The 23,076-nt window shown below is 43.8% G+C and overlaps 1 protein-coding gene across 1 annotated transcript in view; it reads right to left on the reverse strand.

Moving 5' to 3' along the window:
* Window positions 1–23,076, reverse strand: part of dlg2 (discs, large homolog 2 (Drosophila)) — a 507,064-nt gene that overhangs the window by 380,545 nt on the left and 103,443 nt on the right. The window contains 1 exon segment of the mRNA XM_078402648.1: window positions 6,565–6,669. Within this exon segment, the coding sequence (XP_078258774.1) occupies window positions 6,565–6,669 (105 nt within the window).

Here is a 23,076-nt window from a genome sequence, read left to right on the forward strand (position 1 = left end):
CGGGGTACTGATTGAGAATGATCAGCCATGATCACATTGAATGGCGGTGCTGGCTCAAAGGGCCAAATGGCCTTCTCCTGCACCTATTTTCTATTGTCTATTGTCTATAAAACAGGGGAATATACAGCAGAGGCATATTTCTTTCTGAATTTAAGTGTAAAATGAAGTGTAAAATTACAGGCTTCAGTAACAAGCAGTTCATTCTTAATAGCTTCTAGTGATAATGGAAAACTGTAAACATGAAAATGTGAACACCATTTAGGGAGAGTTTCTAAAAATAAAAGAGCAATCACATGAAAATCACATCTATAGTTTGGGAATAAGGTCACTATTAAGAACAAGGATGTAATCGTGAAGAGATTGATAGATAACTGCAAAATGCATGGAGATATATATTTTATTTGTAGACAAAATTACATATTATTTTAGACTGCATATTTATTGTTCAATTTTGTGCATCTCCAGGCATAAACAAGTATGCCAAAATTTTAATGCATGCGACTTTTTATAAACCTCAAAAAAACAATGACGTTTTATTTAAATAGGCCATTCACTTGCCAAATGTTCATTTTGCTACTGCTGCAAAGAAGAAATGATAACTGTTAAATGATGTCCTCATTTGATTTTCAAAGATTTTCAAGTTCCTTTCATGGGGGAATGTAGGTTTCTCCCCACAGCTGTTGCAGGGCCAGAAATTGGATGTAAATAATATAGAGGGGGGTTCCTAACCTCAATTTTATTCCTATCCATCCATAGGAAGGCAAATAGAAGGCCATTTAAAAAAATTCTTGCAATGCAGTCTACACTGGAATCCTTGGAATATCCCTGAAATTCAAGATAACAACCAATATACTGATCTCCTCATACTCTTCTGCAGCATAATCTTTAGCTTAGTTGTCACCATTTGCAGATGGGGGACCTGGAAGCTTGCCGTAATTTTTCTGTTTCTAATACTGTACTCCATTGTAAAATAATGTGTATGCAGAAAGTACCTCAGCTGTGTAAGTAGCTTATTTGGTAAACAGGTGAATTGTAGCTTTGATGTTAGCTTATCTCCAGAACCCTGTACCTTGCACGAGATGCGTAGTTGCATATAATAGGAAAAAAAACACAATAAATACCTCAATGTAATATAAGTTTATTATCAATACGGAACTATCATACCAAATTTCTGCAGAAAGCATAGCACCATGTAAAAGATGCACTTGAATCAGTGCTGCCTCCTTTTTTATCTAATCAGGTTATAAATTTATCCATCTTATAATTACTTTGGAGAAAGTAATCAAATGACAATAAATAGAAGATGGATTTGAAACTACATACCTTATACATTCTAATGTATGCAGATCAGTAGCTAAAGATCTTCCAACGCAACTAAAAAACATTGACTTTTGGTCAAATGGTCAGCTTGGTTATCCATTGCCAGCTCCTTACCTGTCCTTGTAAAATAATGTTCATATTCATTTACTACACTGGAAATAGAGAGATCCCGAAAACCTCAAACCACTTTCACCTTCTTCTACCCACCACATTCTAACTTGCATGTTAAATAAAAAATACCAATAGGACTCATTCATTGGGGCCCACATGTCTCCTCTGCTAATTAATAAGATCGAAAATATATTTTACACCCTTACTAATTTATTGCACTAACCCTATAAGCTTTGATTCTCTTAATTTTTCAGTCTGTCGTGAACATACGGTGTGACTGAGCCCACAGAGTCCACTTGGATAATGAATTCAAAGATTCACTCCCTTTCCCCAGCAACCCCGTTGAATACTTTTATTTCCTCTTGTCCTGAGAGTAATTCAATTATTTTTATTACTTTGATCCTGGCTTTAGACAATCCATTCAATGGAAGCATCATCTCCGCATCCAGCCTTCAGGCCCTTTGACAATTTTTTACTCTCTCAATCTTCTAAACTCAAGAGATTATGAACTTTGTCTGCTTAACCTTTCCCTATATGATAAACTCGCCATCTCAGTCTGAAGAAGGGTCCTGACCTGAAATGTCAGCTATCCATTTTCTCCAGAGATGCTGCCCGACCTGCTGAGCTACTCCAGCATTTTATGGTTATCTTTGGTATAAATGAACCTCTGAAGTTCCTCATTATTACATTCCAGGAATCATAAATTCATAGGTTATAGGAGCCAAATTAGGCCATTCAGCCCATCAAATCTATTCTGCTTTTCAGCCGTGGCTGATCTATCCTTTCTCAATCCCATTCTCCTGCCTTTTCCCTGTAACCTTTGAAACCCTTACTAAGCAAGAACCTGTGTCGCCGCTTTAAAAATACCCAAAGACTTGGCCTCCACAGCCTGTCTGTGGCAATGAATTCCACAGATTCGGCACCTTCTGGCTAAAGAAATTCCTCCTCATCTCCTTTCTAAAGGTACATCCTTATTCTGAGGTTGTGTCCTCTGGTCCTAGACTATCCCACTAGTGGAAACATCCTCTGCACATCGACTCTAAACAGGCCTTTCATTTTGTTGAATCTTTGCATGCATATCTATTTTTTGTTAGGCATACCAGAACTGCACACATTATTCCAGACACAGCAGTGCTGAAGCAGAGCACCAATGTTATGCTCAGTGTTAAGAATTTCTTTAAATATCTACAAGTAGGGTTCAGAGGGAAATAGGAGGTTGGTGCAGAACAAGGCCCCCCCATCAGGTCATTAGAAGGATCAAGGGACCTACTGTCACTGGGAAAACCAGAGGGATGTCAGGATATTGAGTGATCAGGGACTGCAATAGGAGATAAGGACAGAAAAGAGGATGATTGGTAAGATAGGGACTACTTCCCAAGTACTCCAAACCATTGCAGTGGTATGAAGACCTGGGTGAGCTATAATGTTCCAGTAGGTGCACTACATGGGGAATAGCACTGACCCATGTACATACAATGCAAAATCATGTTTCGATGCAAAGTTAACTGAAGCCTGGAATCACCTGTAAGATTTCCAGAGAGACATAACATAACTTGGAGAGGGTTAATATTGCACTTCATTCTGGAAATAAATGTTGATTCCCAATTACATGACACCAAAGAAAGGTGCTAAGCAACTGGATTTCCAGGCAAATTTATTCAGGAACTCTATGATGTCGTGTCTCAACAAAGCATTTTGTCTTATTCACAATGTTGCTGCTCTGCCATGTTGAGTGTTGTTAATATTGTCAATATATATTAAGTTTCCATGGTGAAGGATTTGATTGTGGTGATATTTTTACCTTTCTTTAACGTACATGCCATGATTGTTAAGAAATTTAAAAAATAATTTAAATGTAGTTTTTCCCCCTTTTTCTTTTTCCTCCCCCCCCCCTTGTTGTTTACATGTTCGCCGTGATTTATTTAAATATTTGATTTGATAGCATCGATATGGAAGCGACAATCAAAATCTCATTGTACTTGTACAATGACAATAAAGGAAATTGTATTGTATTGTATTGTATTGTAACTAGTACCATATAAACTAAGGCATTGTAACTAGCTTTTAATTTGTGTTGATCAGCATTGGAAACGTGTGACTAGAAAATGGTTTGTGCCTCTAAAACCATATTAATTGGTGTAAAGTAACACAGTCATGGGTATAGAGTGAGTAGAGCAGGGGACGAGGGACACAGCCATGAGGTGACCCTGATTACTGAGGAGGAAATGTTGTTGCCATTTCTTACTGATTGTGTTCTGTTAATGTAAGAATTTCATTGATCTGTTTTGCTTCACATGACAATTAAACACTCTTGGCAAAGTGTGCCAATATAAGATTGCATCAAAGGAAATCAGGTGAACATGGGACCAAGATCAGGTCCAGAAAATAAAAAGGATGGGGAGACTGGATAGTGGGGTCAAATGGGGTTCCCATGGATCAGTGTGGAATGGACTTGATGGTCAACTAGTCAGCCTTGGTAACTGCATGGGTGGTAGGGAGGGTGGGAATGGTAACACCAGTCAGAAGGATAGCCTTGATAATCAAAAGAAAAAAATCTTGATCATTTCTGGGGAAGAATAGTAGTCAGTGGTAACCTTGATAGTAAAGAGAGAGCAACTGGTCAGAGCAGCAGTAGAGGAACACAGTGACAATTCAACATTGCAATCAATCAATGAGGTTTTGTATTCACAGTTTAGGGTGGAGAGACGTAAATTAATAGGGTGGATGCTGGGTTGGAAGATATGTGTGTGATTGGGGCAGGTAAAGCAAGAGCCATGAGTTAGGGGAGAGATGTGATCATTCCATTGGGAGAGGTTGGACAGAGGTGCAAGGTAAATTCAGTTAAGTACCTCCTTTCAAAAGGGTATATCCAGGTCAGGTTCTCAGTATCAGCCTGCCACAGACCCTATAAAACCTTCTTCCAGTTTGGCCCATAGCTTGCAGATGCTGTGCATTTTCAATTAAGAATAATGGGAAGTGACATCCAGACGTAGACTGCATGTTACTAGATGTAACTGTGCAAGTCTGATGTCCTCCGTGTGATGGCTCATCACAAGTAGGAAATGGAAAACTTACATGAAATCTGTAATTCCTTTTTCATGTATATTGGATGATATAGCACCTGAAAACATGGTGCTACATAATTCGGTTTCTAGGCCTTGATCTAGGCAAGAGGCAACAAATACAGCATATGTTTGATATAGACCAAACATGAATGAAAAGTAAATTTTAAATAATGTACATTGAACTAGTTGATCATTTCTTGGAAATGATAAGGCATTGCAAAATGCGAGAAAAAAAATTCCAATGAAAAGTAAAATTGTGAAAAGATTAGCTTAGTTTAGTTTAGTTTAGTTTAGAGATACAGAAGACCCTTCGGCCCACCGAGCCTGCAACTGACCAGGGATTACTTTGAAAATGACCGCCCCCTACTTCGCTATTTCTTGTAAATAGAGAGATCCTTCCTAATTTCCCAATCCAGACCTTTCATTAATTGTCTGATCCGTGATTAGATTTCTTCCAACTTCAATACCCCAAAAAAACTCACAACATCTTTCTAACTAAAATTATCAGTCCTATAAATATCCTCAAACCTATCTATTGCAATCAAATATTTTTTGCATTGAGGTGATTAGGTAGTTTCTCTGTATAATAAATGTCCCGCATGGTAGACTAATTTAAGCGCATGGAATCCAAGGTGAGCTGGCCAATTAAATTCAAAATTAGCTTGCAGGATGGAATCAAAGGGTAGTTGTGGAGGATTGTTTTTTCTGAATAGAGGCTTGTGACCAGTTTTAATTAATAGCAGTCTGGAGTGCTCACGTAATGGCCAAACATGTTCAATGCATTGTGTGTAGGAAGGAACTTTAGATGCTGATTTAAACCGAATATATACACAAAACGCTGGAGTAACTCAACGGGTCAGGCAGCATTTCTGGAGACAAGGTTCTCGACCCAAAACGTTACCTATCCCTTTTCTCCAGAAATGCTGCCAGACCCGCTGAGTTGCTCCAGTTTTTTTTGTCTATCTTCATGTTCAATACATAGATGGGATGGCTACCTTATTCTCATATTCCATCCCTCAGCCAATTAAAATTTTCTCATATGCTTTCCTGACCACTATTTCTACCTGTCTCATTACTTTGTGGCCTTGCAATCTTGAACTCCAAACCCCAATTCTGCATTTCTCAGTATCCTATTTGTTATTGTGTATTTTGTTGCATTGAATTCTCTCCATAATAGCATTACCACGCATCATAATGAATCCCACTTTGATCCTCCTGCCCACTTGACTTTTGGTCTCTCTTTTTGTACCACAGTTTTCTTCTTCTTTATCAGCCACATAATCAATTTTTGTACATTCTGCAAACTTCTTAATCCTGCCTCTCACATTAAAACCTAAATTACTGATACACATCATGAAAAACAGAACTGAGTGTTTTGCCCTGCACAACTCCAAAGCTATAGCATTCAAGTCACGAAGATGCCCATCAACACCCTACAACAAATACTGACCTGTGACAGGTTTAAAACAAAATGATATTGTGTCATCATCAATAATGCAACCTTTTTCAACTCGGCTTGTTACTTCCTCAAAATAAAAACTCAATCAAGGCAGACATAATCTTCACTTCCCAAACTGACAATTACTAAATTAATTTGCATGTTTCAAAATATTGATGGGATTAGCTACACACCAGCATTGACCAAATGATTGAATCTAGTTCTTTTCTGCCTTAACCAACGAGCTGCCACAAATTTAGAGAGATGGAACATAATTTTACCTGCAAAAAATGTTATATTGTATGTTTACCAAGTATAGTCTGGGCTTAGCATTTGACTGTTGCTGTTTTGGTTTAGTGAAACTCATCATATCATATCATATCATATCATATATATACAGCCGGAAACAGGCCTTTTCGGCCCTCCAAGTCCGTGCCGCCCAGTGATCCCCGTACATTAACACTATCCTACACCCACTAGGGACAATTTTTTACATTTACCCAGCCAATTAACCTACATACCTGTACGTCTTTGGAGTGTGGGAGGAAACCGAAGATCTCGGAGAAAACCTCATCAAAGGAGCAATCATTGGAAATCATTTACATCATTGTAAAGGAGCAAAGATTGTACCTTGAAATGTTCCCATGGTTCATGTAATTTTGATGACAGTTCTTCTTCGGGTTCATCAGTTTCGTCCTCCCCTCTTGTCAATGTGTCTTGTTCTGTCCCAATAGGCTAAAATTAAAATTTAGAAACCTTCTTTAGTTATAAATAATCATACTTATCTTGTGTATAGAAATGTTACTGTATACCAATCAGTGGTCACAGAATAAATGGAAAATAAAACTTAATAAAATGCAACACCATCTACTCATTACAAACAAAATCCATATTGTTCTTCAAAATCTCCTTTGACATAGTCATCTGGGCTGTATACCCCACAGTCAATAAAAATACACAAATGCAAAATAGCGAAGGTGCTGGAATACAGAAAATGCTAGACAAACTCAGTAGGTCACACAGTATTTGTGAAAAAAGAGTTTTGATCAATCTTTGTTGTTACACCTGTATAATTTTGTAAAAGTAGAACAACCTTAGTTTAAATTAGGTTCCTCCAATTATTTTCACATCATTCGTAAATAATTCAAACTCCTAAGTCTGTTTTATCGTGGTGTGTGGGTGTCAGAGCAATATAATTTCTACACAGGCAGATGGAGTTGGAAAATAAAATGACTACCTGGCCCTGGGCATCACAAGCAAACACAATATGACTGGCACAAATAGGTGAAACCTTCGATATGATACAATACAACTTAATTTATCCCAGGAGGGAAATTGATCTGCCAACACTCTTGATAGTGAAACCTGATAGTGATAGTGGCCTGCATAGGTGTAAGGCAACACACATGTTAATTTTTTATCGTGTTCAGCCAAATCTATACAAACATTGATTCAGAGAAACAAGAAAACTAACAGAATTATCCATAATTTTTCTGAATGAAGAATATGCTTCATCTGTCTTTTTCATCCTGGCACTCTACAATTTCTTAAAGAAAACACAATGTCTTTATAGATCTCCAGTTACACACCTTGTCCTTGCTGATTCATAATGAAACAAAACTGTTACTGTGAAAAAGGTTTGCAGAAAAGTTTTAGCTTATACAAGTTAAGAAATTAATGACCAGTTTATCAGTTTGCATGTAGTCAAATGCAGCACATTATTCCATTTCCTTATTTCATGGCTCATATGGTGGTATAAAGTCAAATAATGTATATATATATATATATATATGGAGATAGCAAGAAATTATTTGGGCAAATTGTAATCATTTAGTCTATTTCTTATATGTTGAAAATGTACTCTGGATAATTCATATCTTTTGACTACCATACACACGTACACACGCACTGTCAGTATTAGGGGAATTATAAATTGTCTCTACAAATTGCTCCAAATGCACCAGAATAGGCAAACGAAAAAATGTCAGTATTATCTCTCAGAGCAAAATTCCAAGACTGATGGCTACACTGGGCAAGCTGTGTCATTTGCATGCCCAAGACAAGACTAAAAAAAATACACTCTCTTCTGATTCTATCATGGGAAAGGATTCTGAGGTGAACAGTGGAAAAGGCTCAAGGATGTACCCAAAGCCTTGTGGAAGAAATGTAACATTTCTACTGACGCTTGGGAATCTCTAAACCAGACCATTTAAAGTGGAAAAGAAACATTTTAGCTAGGATTGATAAACTTAAGTCTATGCAGCAGAAGTACTGAGAGGCCTTACATAAATGGGGCGAAGCTGACCCCCTTACCCACACAACCTACCACCTGCCCCATTTGGCTAAGAACCTGGGTTTCCTTGTAAATCTTAATAATTGTCTCAGAATCCCTTCAACTAGTGTGAAGGTTTGTAGCATTCTTAATCCCACTGGAGTAACTATGAAGGATACATTCCTCGGACACATTTGCTTGCTTGTTATAAACACAAGGCAGAAACTGGCAATAAATAGTTAGTTGAAATAAAAGGGAATATAAGAAACATAAAGACATAGCCCTCAGTCTATTCTGGCCAAAATTAAAAATAATCATAAACTGGATTAGTGAAAAAATATTCCAGAAGAGATGCCAATAATAATACCCTATTGCTTTGGACTATAAATATAGAGTAAAGCTTTCTTACATGGATCATTAATTGTCTAGGCAGCCTATAAACTATCCTTTGTGTGATTCCATCTGCACCCCTTGGAGAGGACCCCATTATCAGCTTGCTATGTTGTCTGTCTGGGAAACTAACAGAATTCCTTTTCGAATTCCTTCCCCATGATAAGATGTAAGTGGGATGTAAGTGAGATAGAACCTGTCTTCTGTATACCTGCACTTAGTTTGACAACTAAAAGGGGGAATAAATAAATGATTAGCATGCTTTTACCAGCTCGTAATGCATAGCATATTACTGGCATCCGTCCATCAACGAGAGATGAGGGTGCGGCTTGGCGTTGTCCTGCTTGGAGAGGGGGATTTTTCATCTGTGGTTACATCTCACTGTGCCCAGCAAGGATGAAGTGTCCTCTCCATTTGATGTGGCCGCTGAGCCTGGGCAGGTAAATGGGAATACAAACTTGCCCAGCATCTGTATTCCCCTCTCGACCTGGTAGGCTGATTCCAGAGGAATGGCATGGCTGCTACGTCTGGGGGCTACTCGGTTGCAGGAGTTGCCGGAAGCATATACACATAAATTCTTAAGAGTCAGGAATTCAAAGAGAGGGATAATGAGTGAAAGAAAAGAACAACCAGAAGAGAAAAGATTATAGAAATATATGATCTAAACTATAAAGGAAATTGGACCATTTAATGGGTGTGAATCACTGAATTCCACTAAATGTTGGGACATTAGTGATTTTGTAGCGACCATAGAGAATGGTCCAGGTCGTCGAACCCTCGGATTGGCCAGCGAGGTCACGTGGGAACGCGACCATAGGGATTGGTCCAAAGAGCGACATCGCTGATTGGCCAGCGATGTCATGTGCGCGTTTGGCGCCCGATTTAGTCAGTTTGGCGAAGTCTTCAAGGAAGACAGTAAGTTTGTATTGGTTGTCCCTTACCTTGTTGTTTAACTCTGTATTCGAATATTGCGGCTGCAATAAACTCCTCTTACAACCAACAAGTTTCGGACTCGCTATATTGGTGACCCCGACGTGATCTGGACGATCACCGACTGAGCAGGAACCCGACGCCTCGTTGACGCAGGGCACACCGGAGTCAAGCGCGGCAGGCGTTCATCTACCGTTGTTTTGGACGCACGCACCGCAAGCTTGGTTTATCCACGCCGAGGCTCAATTTCATATAAAGAAGGTGTCGGACGAATCCACGAAGTACTTCTACCTCGTCAGCGCTCTATCGCCGGACACAACCAAGCGCGTGATGCGGTTCATCGTGAATCCACCTGCGGAAAACAAGTACGAGGCCATGAAGAAAGTATTACTGCGAACCTTCGGGTTTAATAAGCATGGCGGTGCGGCAAAACTTCTGCACCTACCGGATCTTGGAGACCAACTGCCTTCAGTCCTCATGGCCGAAATGATGATGCTAGCCGGTGAGCATACGGATTGCCCTATGTTCGAACAGGCATTCCGCGAGAAACTTCCCGAGGATGTCCGACTGCTGCTCACGGATTGTTCTTTTAAGGACCCCGAAGCATATGCAGCGAAAGCGGACGCGCTCATAGCGGCAAAAAACAAGGCAAGTGGTTCGATCAACAAAGTCTCGACATCAGTGACCACGCCACAGCGACGGCAAGATGGCGCCACGTCTCCCGCCAATTCTCCGAAAGCCCACCAAAAAGATCCGCACAAGCGCGGCTGGTGCTATTATCACCTACGATGGGGTAACGGATCCCGCAACTGTCGTTTGCTTTGTACCTTCGCGGGAAATGCCTCGGCCGATCGTACATAGGGGCAGTTACGATTGGCCAGAACCGGCGCCTCTATGTCCATGATCGATTCACGGACACCAGAATTTTTGGTAGACACGGGAGCCATCGTCAGCATAGTGCCGCCGACCGACCTCGAAACCAGATCGGGTAAGACAGGTCCCACCCTCATCGCGGTTAATGGCAGCCCAATTCGCACTTTCGGTACACGGAAGATGTCCCTTGTGTTAGGCCTCCGCACGTACGAATGGCCATTCATCATAGCCGACGTCAAACAAGCGATCCCGGGCGCAGATTTTCTCTGGGCTTTTTCACTGGTTCCTGATGTCCGCGGTAACGACCTCCGACCCTCTGCCGAAGATGAGCACGTCGCTCCGACAATCGCCTCCTCGCCCAGCCCTACTGTCCAGGCCGTCGTCGCGGCCCCCGACTCGTATGCTGCGATTCTGGCAGAGTTTCCAGAGCTGCTCGTCCAACGTTTTGACACACCTTCGGCTAAGCACGGTGTGGTCCATCACATCCGCACCGAAGGCCCTCCCGTTTTCGCTCGGGCCAGGAGACTACCGCCAGACAAACTGGTGGTGGCAATGGCGGAGTTCAGGAAGATGGAAGAAATGGGAATTGTCCGTCAGTCTGACAGCCCGTGGGCCTCGCCGTTACACATGGTCTCCAAGGCATCTGGGGGGTGGAGACCATGTGGCGATTATCGGCGTCTCAATGCTGTCACCACGGCTGATCGCTACCCCATACCGCACCTACAGGATTTTTCATCTGGGCTGGAAGGAGCGGTGGTGTTTTCCAAAATCGATTTGGTGCGAGGATACCATCAGATTCCGGTGCGACCGGAGGACATACAGAAAACTGCAACTATTACTCCGTTCTGGTTGTTTGAATGGTTGCGTATGCCTTTCGGTTTAAAGAACGCGGCACAGGCTTTCCAGCGACTGATGGACCGCGTGGGCCGGGGTTTACCCTTTTTGTTTATTTATTTAGACGACATCCTGGTCGCCAGCCCCTCAGTGCAGGAACACCAGGCCCATTTGCGGACCGTGTTCCAACGGCTCCAAGACCACGGGCTCATTATCCAACCCTCCAAATGTCAATTCGGCCTTCCTGCTCTTGATTTTCTAGGGCACAGAATTACCCCTGCCGGCGCCTCCCCTTTGCCCGAGAAGGTGGAGGCTATCCGGGCATTTCCCAGGCCCACCACAGTAAAAGGGCTGCAGGAGTTCGTAGGCATGGTTAATTTCTACCATAGGTTCGTTCCGGCAGCGGCGCGAGTCATGCGCCCGCTTTTCCAATGCCTTGCAGGGAATCCGGTAGAGTTGTTGTGGTCCCCGACCGCAGAGTCGGCTTTTACAGCAGCTAAGGCAGCCTTGGCAGACGCCACCATGTTGGTCCATCCGAGCCCCTCCGCCCCCACGGCCCTGACGGTTGACGCCTCTGACGTGGCGGTGGGCGGGGTTCTGGAGCAGCAGGTCGGTGGCCGTTGGCAGCCTTTAGCGTTTTTCAGCCGGCAACTAAATTCGGCCGAGCTGAAGTATAGCGCATTTGACCGAGAGCTTCTGGCTCTCTATTTAGCTGTTCGTCATTTCAGGTACTTCCTCGAGGGCCGCCCATTTGTGGCATTTACGGACCACAAGCCATTAACATTTGCTTTTTTGAAATTGTCTGACCCATGGTCGGCCCGCCAGCAGCGGCACCTGACTGCTATCTCCGAATTTACCACCGATGTCCGTCATGTCGCGGGTAAGCTTAATGCCGTTGCTGACGCCCTGTCTAGACCTGCTTTTCCCCCTATTTCGGCGGTGGACTGCGAAGTGGATCCCCAGGAGCTTGCGGAGGCACAGCTCCTAGCGGATACCGTTTCGGCTTACCGGTCCACCACTTCGGGATTGAAGTTGGCCCAGGTAGCTTGTGGGTCGGAGGGCACGAAAGTCTGGTGCGATGTTTCTCTTCCCCGTCCCAGGCCGGTAGTACCGCCCTCCCTTCAGCGCCGGGTTTTCGATGCCATTCATGGGCTGGCGCACCCGTCCATCCGCTCCACCTCTGCCTTGGTAGCAGCGAGGTTTGTCTGGCATGGCCTGCGGAAACAGGTAGCGGGGTGGGCACGTTCCTGCGTGCCCTGTCAGACCGCTAAAGTCCAGCGCCACGTCCAGCCGCCCGTACAGGATTTCGAGGTCCCGGCTGTTCGTTTTTTCCACATCCACGTGGATTTGGTCGGGCCTTTGCCTTCCTCCCGGGGCTACACCCACCTCCTCACGGTGGTGGATCGGTTCACCCGGTGGCCAGAGGCTTTCCCATTGTTTGATATTTCATCAGCGTCTTGTGCTAGGACTTTGGCCCTTCATTGGGTAGCTCGTTTCGGGGTCCCGGCAGTTATTACCACTGACAGAGGGCCACAGTTCACTTCGTCCCTTTGGGCCGCGCTGGCAGAACTGTACGGGTCCAAGTTACAACCCACGACTGCATATCACCCCCAGGCAAATGGACTCGTAGAAAGGTTCCACCGCCAACTTAAGGCGTCCCTCAGTGCAAGGCTTGAAGGCCCGGACTGGGTAGACCAACTCCATTGGGTTCTTTTGGGCATCCGGACTGCTCCTAAGCCAGATCTCGGTGCGTCGTCCGCAGAGCTAGTATATGGCTCGACACTTCGAGTACCCGGAGATCTGTTTCCGGACCCTTCAGACCTGCTGCCTACAGTCCCATCAGTGTTAGCATCTCTCCGGGAACGGGTGGGCTCCCTGGCTCCAGTTCCGACTTCACGTCATGGGTGTCCCATGGTACACGAACCGTCTTCCCTGAAGGACTGTGAGTTTGTTTTTCTGCGTAAAGATGCCCATCGCGCCCCGTTGCAGAGGGTCTATCAAGGGCCGTTCCGGGTTTTACGTAAGGGAACGGCTACCTTCACCTTAGACATGTGCGGCAAGAGTGAGCTCGTCTCGGTGTCCCGGCTCAAACCTGCCCATTTGGACCCGGATCAACCAGTCCTGGTCGGTCAAACCCCTAGGAGAGGCCGACCTCCGTTAGTTCCGCTCAGTACGGGACCCCCCGTTCCGACAGTTCCTCCAGGACCCCCTGTTCCGGCAGTCCCTCCAGGACCCCCCGTTCCGGTAGTTCCTCCAGAACCTCTCGTTCCGGCTGTTCCGCCAAGTCCGGAACCTCCGGCTCCTGTGGTTCAGGCTGTCCCTCTCCGTACTCGTTATGGTCGCGAAATCCGGCTCCCTGCTAGGTTCCGCACCTCGGGTTCTGGGGGGGGTCATGTAGCGACCATAGAGAATGGTCCAGGTCGTCGAACCCTCGGATTGGCCAGCGAGGTCACGTGGGAACGCGACCATAGGGATTGGTCCAAAGAGCGACATCGCTGATTGGCCAGCGATGTCATGTGCGCGTTTGGCGCCCGATTTAGTCAGTTCGGCGAAGTCTTCAAGGAAGACAGTAAGTTTGTATTGGTTGTCCCTTACCTTGTTGTTTAACTCTGTATTCGAATATTGCGGCTGCAATAAACTCCTCTTACAACCAACAAGTTTCGGACTCGCTATAATTTGGTACATTGTAACTTCTTGTCCCACAATTTTGCTGCAATATTGGCTTCTTTGATGTAATAAAGTTTACTTAGGTGGAGGAGGGGAGGGGGAGGGGGAGGGGAGGGGGGGGAGGGGAGGGGGGAGGGGGGAGGGGGGGTGGGAGGGGAGTGGGGGAGTGGGAGGGGGAGAAGGGGAGAGGAGGGAGAGGAGGGAGATGGGGAGGGAGGTGTGGAGGGAGGGGGAGGGAGAGGGGGGAGGGTCGGGTGGGGGGTGGAAGGGGGGAGGGTGGGGTGAGGGGTGGGAGGTGGAGGAGGGGAGGGGGAGGAGGATGGGAGGAGGGGAGGGGGGGAGGGGGATGGAGGAGGGGGAGGTGGGGGAGAGGGAGGAGGGAGAGGGTGGGAGGGGAGGAGAGGGAGGGGGGAGAAGGGGGTGTAGTGAGGGGGGAGAGGGGAGCGAGGGGAAGGGGAGGAGGAAGTGGGGAGGAGAGGGTGCTGCACCAATGCAGGAGGCAACCCGAAGGAAAAGGGGGGGATGGAGGGAGGGGGGAGGGGGATGGGGAGGGAGGGGGCGAGGGGGTGGGAGGGGGAGGGGAGGGAAGAGTGGTGAGGGAGGATGGGGAGAGGGGAGTTGGGGTGAAGAAGGGAGGGGGGAGTGGGGAGGAGAGGGTGCTGCACCACTGCAGGAGTGGTTTGGGCCCAACGGGTCCACTTGGTCTAGTTTACTATATATTCCACTTAGTTTCCTCACTGCTCCAACCAATCCCCCCTGGTTTTGTCTGCTGCACCATCCAGCAATAAGGGACATTAACATCTGGCAACGTTTTCATCCTGTGCCACCTGCTGTGCCTTTTACTCAATATCTTCCACCTCCATTCCCACCTCCTCAGCCTGATGAAGAGACTCAAAAAAGGTTGAGCCGTCCTGATGGAAAGGCTTTGGAGTAAGCGGTAGTGTGGTGCAGCTAATAGAGCTGCCGCTCAAAGTACCAATGCACTGGGTACAATCCCGATCCCTGGGTGCTGTCTGCATACAGTTTGCACATTCTCCCTGTGACCTCGTGGGTTATCTCCAGGTGCTCCACATTACTCCTACACCCCATAGACATGCAGGTTGGAAGATTAATTGGCCACTGTAAAAAGTATTCAGCTGCACCTCTGAAACATGGATGAAATCTGAAGCCAAGGAAGCAGAGGATAGTCTTTATGTCTCAAGATTCATACCTGTGAAGTGTGTCAGGGAGAACAAATAAAACAAAAATAAAAATGCACATTCCCTTGATAAATGCGATTGAGCACAAGAGATTTTTCTCATGGTTACGCACAAGATGGATTTTCAGGAAGTGATTTTCAGGCAATTCATACAAATTTCTTGATTGTCAAAGATATCATCAAGTGCCTTAGTCTGACAAAGGATACTTGGAATAAATAACACTAGTTAGTTATCACTGCCTAGAATAATACAATTTAGGACATTTAGGGTGACAACTACTTTTATTTCTACAGGTCTTTCTAGGCATATGGGCCTGGACAGAGCTGTGTCCCTAGACGATCACAGATCTTTGTGACCATTGGCAGAGGAAAGCTTAATCTATGTATAGAATGCTACTTACTAAGTGCTCCTCACAGCAAAATACAGCTGTGTGAGCTCTGTGCACATGACCCTGTTTTCCCCTCCTCCTTCAGTATCCCTGGCCACATGAACCTCGCCTGCAGCAGACCTTGAAAAAAAGTGGAATAAGTGTGTAATTTAATGAATATCACTTAAAGTTGTTATGCAAAGTTAAAGCCACCCGTGATTCCCTCACCAACCTGCAGCATTGCCTGCAGACAACTACAGATGTAAAATCAAGGAGCTGGCTATCCCTTTAAATAGCATTACTGCAGAGAAAGTAGTACAGGCACTGTTAAAACATGTGTAGGAAAGAACTGCAGATACTAGTTTAAATTGACGGTAGACACAAAATGCTGGAGTAACTCAGCGTGAGGCAGCATCTCTGGAGAGAAGAAATGGGTGACGTTTCGGGTCGAGACCCAACATGGTTCTCTGTGAGTAACAAATATGTTTCAAAATCAGAGAAAAGTGACTCATTTGCACTTGACAACAATAAATGCCTGTTGCATAATGAATGTTGTCTCATGGTGCACACGTCCTACACACCAAATGTCTGGTGTTCTCTAGTGTGCAACATGACCTGACATACCAGGTCTAATTTGCCCAAACTATGTGATTCTCAAAGAATGGTTATGTTTTCATGATTTAATCACAAACACAACAACATTCAATCAGATGGCACTTACGAAGCATAATCACTGGAATTGCACGTCCAAGGAAAAGGATAACTATCTCACAAGGAAAAGCTTGGAATAGATGACAAAAATAAACCTGACAGCTATTCCCACACCCAAGATGTATTTTGTTTTTCAAAAATTGAAATAACTGGCAGTTTGAACAAGGTAGATGAATGAGAAATCAGATAAAAAATAAAAGAGAGAGCGACAGAAGTGAGGGTAACTTAGTGCAGTGTGAAGAGTGAAGAGGTAAATGAGTGAATGAAAGAAAATATCGGAGCAATTAAGTAGTAAGGTTACCACATTCATTTGTGTTGAGCAGCACTTCAGAGTGATTTGCTTCCTGAGTTGCTTCTTTCATATTAATTAGGAACAGAAATAACAACTATTTGTTTCTACAGTAAAACTCCAACAATCCAACACCTTCAGAACTTTGACGACGCCAAACTTGCAGACTTTCTGGACTACTGTATGCACAGGAACTACGACTCTGATATTCCTAAAGTGAGTGTGGGAACTAGTGTCCTGGTGAATTTGAAGGGAATGTGAGAGCTGGGACACCCGTGAATGGATTATCAGAGTTTTACCATATATGAAAATATAAACTCAGGTTGAAGAACTTTAAAAATAATGCACACAAAAAAGTACTTGACATAAAATCTTAGCATTGCCGCAGGACTGGAGGACAAACAACCATCACGTTATGCTGGTCCTTGATAAAAACAACCCTATCAATCACCACAGCTGTCCAAATTATTTTTAATCATCCCTATCCAAATCCTTCTTGAAGATCCTGACCGATTGCCGGTCAAGTTAGTAGATGCAGTGTACCAGATCATAACTGCATTCTGCATAATAATACTTTGTCTCATATCATTGTACCTCTTTATATTATCCTCAAATTGTTTTATCATTATTTTCTGCTTTCTGCCTTTAAGTAAATCCCTATCACTCTCTTACTGATACTTCCAAGGACCTCAAATTTGCAAATCGGCCATTTAAATGAGATTTCACAAATGTTTTGTGAAAATCCACATAAATAACATTTTGCTCAATTTTCTTCAATAAACTTTTCTGCTATCTCATCAACAAATTCAATCAGATTAGCAAAAAACAATTTCCCTTTACCAACTCAAAGCTATCCAAGAACTTCTCATTTTTCCCTTTATTATTGTTTCTGGTTAAGTATGAGCACTTTAGTTTAGTTTAGTTTAATTTAAAGATCTAGCGCGGAAACAGGCCCTTCGGCCCACCGAGTCTGCACCGACCAGCCGTACACCTACACTATCCTACACACATTAGGGACAATTTACAATTTTTACCAAGCCAATTAACCTACAAACCTGTACGTCTTTGGAGTGTGGGAGGAAACCGGATCATCCAGGGAAAACCCACACGGGTCACGGGGAGAACGTGTACAAACTCCGTACAGACGACATCCATAGTCAGGATCGAACCTGGGTCTCTGGCGTTGTAAATCAGCAACTTTACCGCTGTGCCACCAGTAAGAAAACCTGATTACTAGAACCTGATTGTTTTCTAACTGAAAGAGTCGAGGTTAAGGAAAATAAAGAAAGGTTTTTTTAGCAAGCTAGTTTTGCTTGGATAGCTTGCACCAGATATGGATGTAGATGGAACAATAGACCCAAAATGATATTTGTTTTGCACCAGTCTCAATGTCAATTTCTCCAATCTTGTTACTGCTCCAAACCAACAGCTGAACCTTAGGTAGTGAAACAAATCAAACTTTGGCTTTCAATCACAAAGGCCCAGTACAAATGACCGCTACAGGCTTGTGGGACCGCCACTGGGACGGTCAGTGCAAGAAACGGACCTTTTGCTATATCTCCATCTCCAACTCTATTGATGCAACAGCCAAGAAAGCACACCAACTCCTCTACTTCCTAAGGAAATTTCTTACAAATTCTTCTGAATCTTACAAACCTCTACAAATATACCATATAAAGTTTACTGGTTGGGTTGCATCACAGAATGATTTGAGAACAGCTCTGCCCAAGACTACAAGACATTGCACAGAGTTGGAGATGTCGCCCAGTCATCACACAGATCAGACGTCCCATCATTGACTCCATCTACACTTCATGCTGCTTCAGAAAAGCAACCAAACTAATCAAAAACTTGACCCACCTTCTGTCCCACAGAAGAGAAAGAAGAGAAAGAAGCTTGAAAGTGTGCACCACCAGACTCGGGAACAGTTTCTTCCCCTCTGTTCTAAGGCTTCCGAATGGTCCTTCCATGAGCTAGGGTTCTGTCTGATTCATCTGTACCCCTTCGTGGACATTGGTCTTTGTCTATGGAACAGTGATAGGATGACAAGTCCAAGAGCTATATTTTGCAGTCTGTATTTTCCTCTTGAATCTATCTATTGTACTTACGTTTGACGATTATATTTATGCATAGCATATCTGATCTGTTTGGATAGCATGCGAAGCAAAGTTTTTCACTATACACTGGTATATGTGACAATAATAAATCCAAACCATCCTACTTGCCAATCCCCAACTCTCAGAAAAGTCACTTTATTTTAATTTCTGTCATGGCAAGTGATAACCAGTGAGACAGAGGATTGAAGGATATGTTCACAAGGATATGAGCAACATGGGTAATTTTAGGATTTAGGAACCCCAACAATGTATGTTCTCTCAAAATGTAATCGCTTGACACTGGCCTTCCATATTGTGCCTTAAATAAATTTCAACTTGCCCAAAACTCTGCTCCTTTTATGTTTTCATCAGTAGAGTCATAGTCATAGAGTGATACAGTGTGGAAACATGCCCTTTGGCCCAACTTGCCCACACTGGCCAATATGTCCCAGCTACACTAGTCCCACCTGTCTGCGCTTGGTCTATATCCATCCATATCCCTCCAAACCTGTCCTAGCCATGTACCTGTCTAAGGTAGACACAAAATGCTGGAGTAACTCAGCAGGACAGGCAGCATCACCAGAGAGAAGGAATGGGTGACTTTTCGGGTTGAGACCCTAAACGTCTTGACCCAAAAGGTCACCCATTCCTTCCTCCAGAGATGCTGTCTGTCCCACTGAGTTACTCCAGCATTTTGTGTCTACCTTCGATTTAAACCAGCATCTGCAGTTCATTCCTGCACATGTACCTGTCTAATTGCTTCTTAAATGTTGGGATAGTCCCAGCCTCAACTACATCCTCTGGCAGCTTGTTCACCCTTTGTGTGAAAACGTTACCTCTCAGATTCCTATTAAATCTTTCCCCCTTCACCTTAAACCTATGTCCTCTAATCCTCGATTCACCTATTCTGGGCAAGAGACCCAATCTATTCCTCTCATGATTTTATACACCTCTACAAGATCACCCCTCACCTGTGCTCCAGGGAAAAGAGTCCCAGCCTACTCAACCTCTCCCTATAGCTCAGACCCTCTAGTCCTGGCTACATCATCGTAAATCTTCTCTGTACCGTTTCCAGCTTGACAACATCTTTCCTATAACATGGTGCCCAGAACTGAGCACAATACTCTAAATGCGGACTCACCAACGTCTAATACAACTGCAACATGAGCTCCCAACTTCCATACTCAATACTCTGACTGATGAAGGCCAGTGTTCCAAAAGCCTTTTTGACCACCTTACCTACCTGTGACTCGACCTTCAAGGAACCATGCACCTGCATTCCTATATCCCTCTGCTGTACAACACTCCCCAGAGCCCTATCATTCACTGTGTTGGTCCTGCCCATGTTAGACTTCCCGAAATGCAAACCTCACATTTCTCTGTGTTAAATTCCACCAACCATTCCTCAGCCCACCTGGCCAATCGATCAAGATTCTGCTGCAATTTTTCACAATCATCTTCACTATCTGCAAAACCACTCACTTTTGTATCATCAGCAAACTTGCTAATCTTGCCCTGTATGTTCTCATCCAAATCATTGGTGTAGATGACAAACAGTAACGGGCCCAGCACCGAACCCTGAGGCACACCACTAGTCACAGGCCTCCAGTCCGAGAAGCAAACTTCCACCATCACCCTTGGCTTCCTTCCGTGAAGCCAATTTTCTATCCATTCAGCTATCTCTCATTGGATCCCATGTGATCTAACCTTCCAGAACAGCCAACCATGCGGAACTGTCGAACGCCTTACTGAAATCCATGTATACAACATCTACAGCTCTGCCCTCATCAACATTTTTGGTCACGCTTTCAAAAAACTCAATCAGATTTGTGAGGCACGACTTCCCATGTGCAAAACCATGCTGACTATCCCTAATCAGTCCTTGTCCAGCCAAATGCCTGTATATCCTATCCCTCAGAATGTCCTCTAGGTAACTTTCCAACTACAAATGTTAAGCTCACTGGCCTATAATTCCCAGCATTTTCCCAGCATTTTCCCAGCAGCCTTTCTTGAATAGAGGCACAACATTTGCCACCCTCCAGTCTTCCGGCACCTCGCCTGTATTTAAGGACGACTCGTAAAGTTCAACCAGGGCTCTGGCAATTTCCTTGCTAGTTTCCCACAATGTCCTCAGATATATCTGATCAGGCCCTGAAGATTTGCCTACCTTCATACACGATACTACCTTCAGCACATCCTCGACCCTAACACTGACTGCTCTCAAGACACTTCCATAGACTGCTCCAAGTTCCTCCGTCCTCTTGTCTTTCTCCTCGGTAAATACAGAGGAGAAATACTCATTGAGGACCTTGCCTATCGCCTGTGGTTCCACACAGAAGTAACCGCTTTGATTCTTGAGGGATCCCACTCCCTCTCTCGTTACCCTTTTCCCCCTTATGTATTTATAAAATCTCTTGGGATTGTTCTTAATCCTATCTGCCAGAGCGATCTCCTGGCCCCTTTTTCCCCTTGAGTACACTCACTATCCTTCACTTCTGCCATTGCATTGTTCTCTCACTCCATTATTTTGAATCTGAAAGACTCGATATCGAATGCTACTCGCATTCACTGACTATAAGGGAACAGGCCATTTCTGCTGCGAGTCATCTATCTATGATATTGTTTTAGTTTTTTTTCACCCTTTGTACAGCTTGCACTTTACAACTTTTTATATTTTTTTGTATTATCTCTCTCCAACAGCCCCCATTAACACGTTGATAGGATGACCTCTACAACTTATTCCCAGGACAACCTAACCTCGCTCAATCACACACATTCCCACAGTACTACCCGTCTTGTCTCCCTCTTCCTTTCACTGCACACTTAAAACCAACTTGTTTCTCTCTCATGGAAACAAGGAATTGCAGATGCAGGTTGACAAAAAAATCACAAAGTGCTGGAGTAACTCAATGGGGTCAGGCAGCATCCCTGGAGAACTTGGATAGGTGATGTTCAATTGCAATTGGAGAAGTTAAGGTTACCTAACCATGGTCTTCAGGGATGCTACCTGACCCACTGAGTTATTCCAGCACTTGTCTTTTTTTTTCTCTCTTCTCCAATTCTCACAAAAGATCTTGAACCTGAAATGTTAACTCCAGAATTTTCTATTTTCAGTTCAGATTGACAACATCTGCATTTTTTTGAAGTTCATTTACTGATGGCATACAATTTTGTTATAATGGGTCTCTCTTTATCATTTTTTAAATGAATGACAGGAAGTCACCAATATTGTTTGTGTCAACTCACTTGTCTGATAAGAGTCAAACAGCATGAAAACAGGCCTTTCAGCCCAACTTACCCATGCCAATCAAGATGCCCCACCTACACCTGTCCCACCTGCCTGTGCTCCTAAACCTTTCCTATCCATGTACCAGTCCTAATGTTTTTCTAATGTTGTTATAGTATCTATCTCAACTACTTCCTCTGGCAGCTCGTTCCATATAAACACCACCCTCACTGTTTCAAAACGTTGCCCATCAGAATCTATTAAATTTTTTCCCACTCACCTTAAACCTATGTCCTCTGGTTCTTGACTCTCCTACACTGGATAAAGTACTGTGCATTCACACGATCTATTCCCCTCATGATTTTATACACCTCTAGAAGATCACCTCTTATTTATTATCCCCTTATCACTTTATACACCTCCAGAAGATCACCTGTCATCCTCCTGCGTTCCAAGATATAATCCTAGCTTACTCAACCACTCTCAACAGCTCAGGTCCTCAAACCATGGTAACATCCTTGTGAATCTTCTCTACATTCTTTCCAGCTTAATGACACCCTTCTACAGCTGGGTGACCAAACCTGAACACAATACTCCAAATGTAACCTTGGCAACATCTTGTACAACTGTAGCATAATATCCCAACTCCTAAACTTAATACTCTGACTGATGAAGGCCAATGTACTGAAAGCCTTCTTGTCCACCCTATCTACCTGTGATGCACTAACAAAAACTATGTACCTGCACTTCTAGATGTCTCTGCTCTACAACACCTCCCTGGGTCCTGCCATTCACGGTGACGGTCATGTCCTGGTTTGACTTATCAAAATACAACACCGCACAATTAACTGCATTATACCCCATTAACCATTCTTCAGCCCACTTACCCAACTGACCAAGACCATACATCAGGTCCCCATACCAGTAAATCTCCAATTCAGAACTTCCAATGGTTCAGCATATGGTTCACTTGGTATTTTTCTTCTTTTAGGTGTTGAAATTATTATATTAAATTCCATCATATTTCTAGGCAGTACATTATGTAACTACAAATTCCCCTCATCTTGTTCTGACTCATATGCCAAATATTTTCTACTTTATGCCACCTGGTTACTGACCTTTCTTATTTACTCTATCAAAACTACTCATAAATCTTCTCTTAATCTTCTCTGCAATGTCAAATTGAGAACACTACAATTTATCTAGTCTCCTGACTTAACTAAAGTCTCTCATCCCTGTCAATATTCTAGAATATCCCTTTTATGAGGATTTATCATCCTTCCTTAAG

The sequence above is a fragment of the Rhinoraja longicauda genome, chromosome 7 (genome assembly GCF_053455715.1).
Source record: "Rhinoraja longicauda isolate Sanriku21f chromosome 7, sRhiLon1.1, whole genome shotgun sequence".
Taxonomy (NCBI): Eukaryota; Metazoa; Chordata; class Chondrichthyes; order Rajiformes; family Arhynchobatidae; genus Rhinoraja; species Rhinoraja longicauda.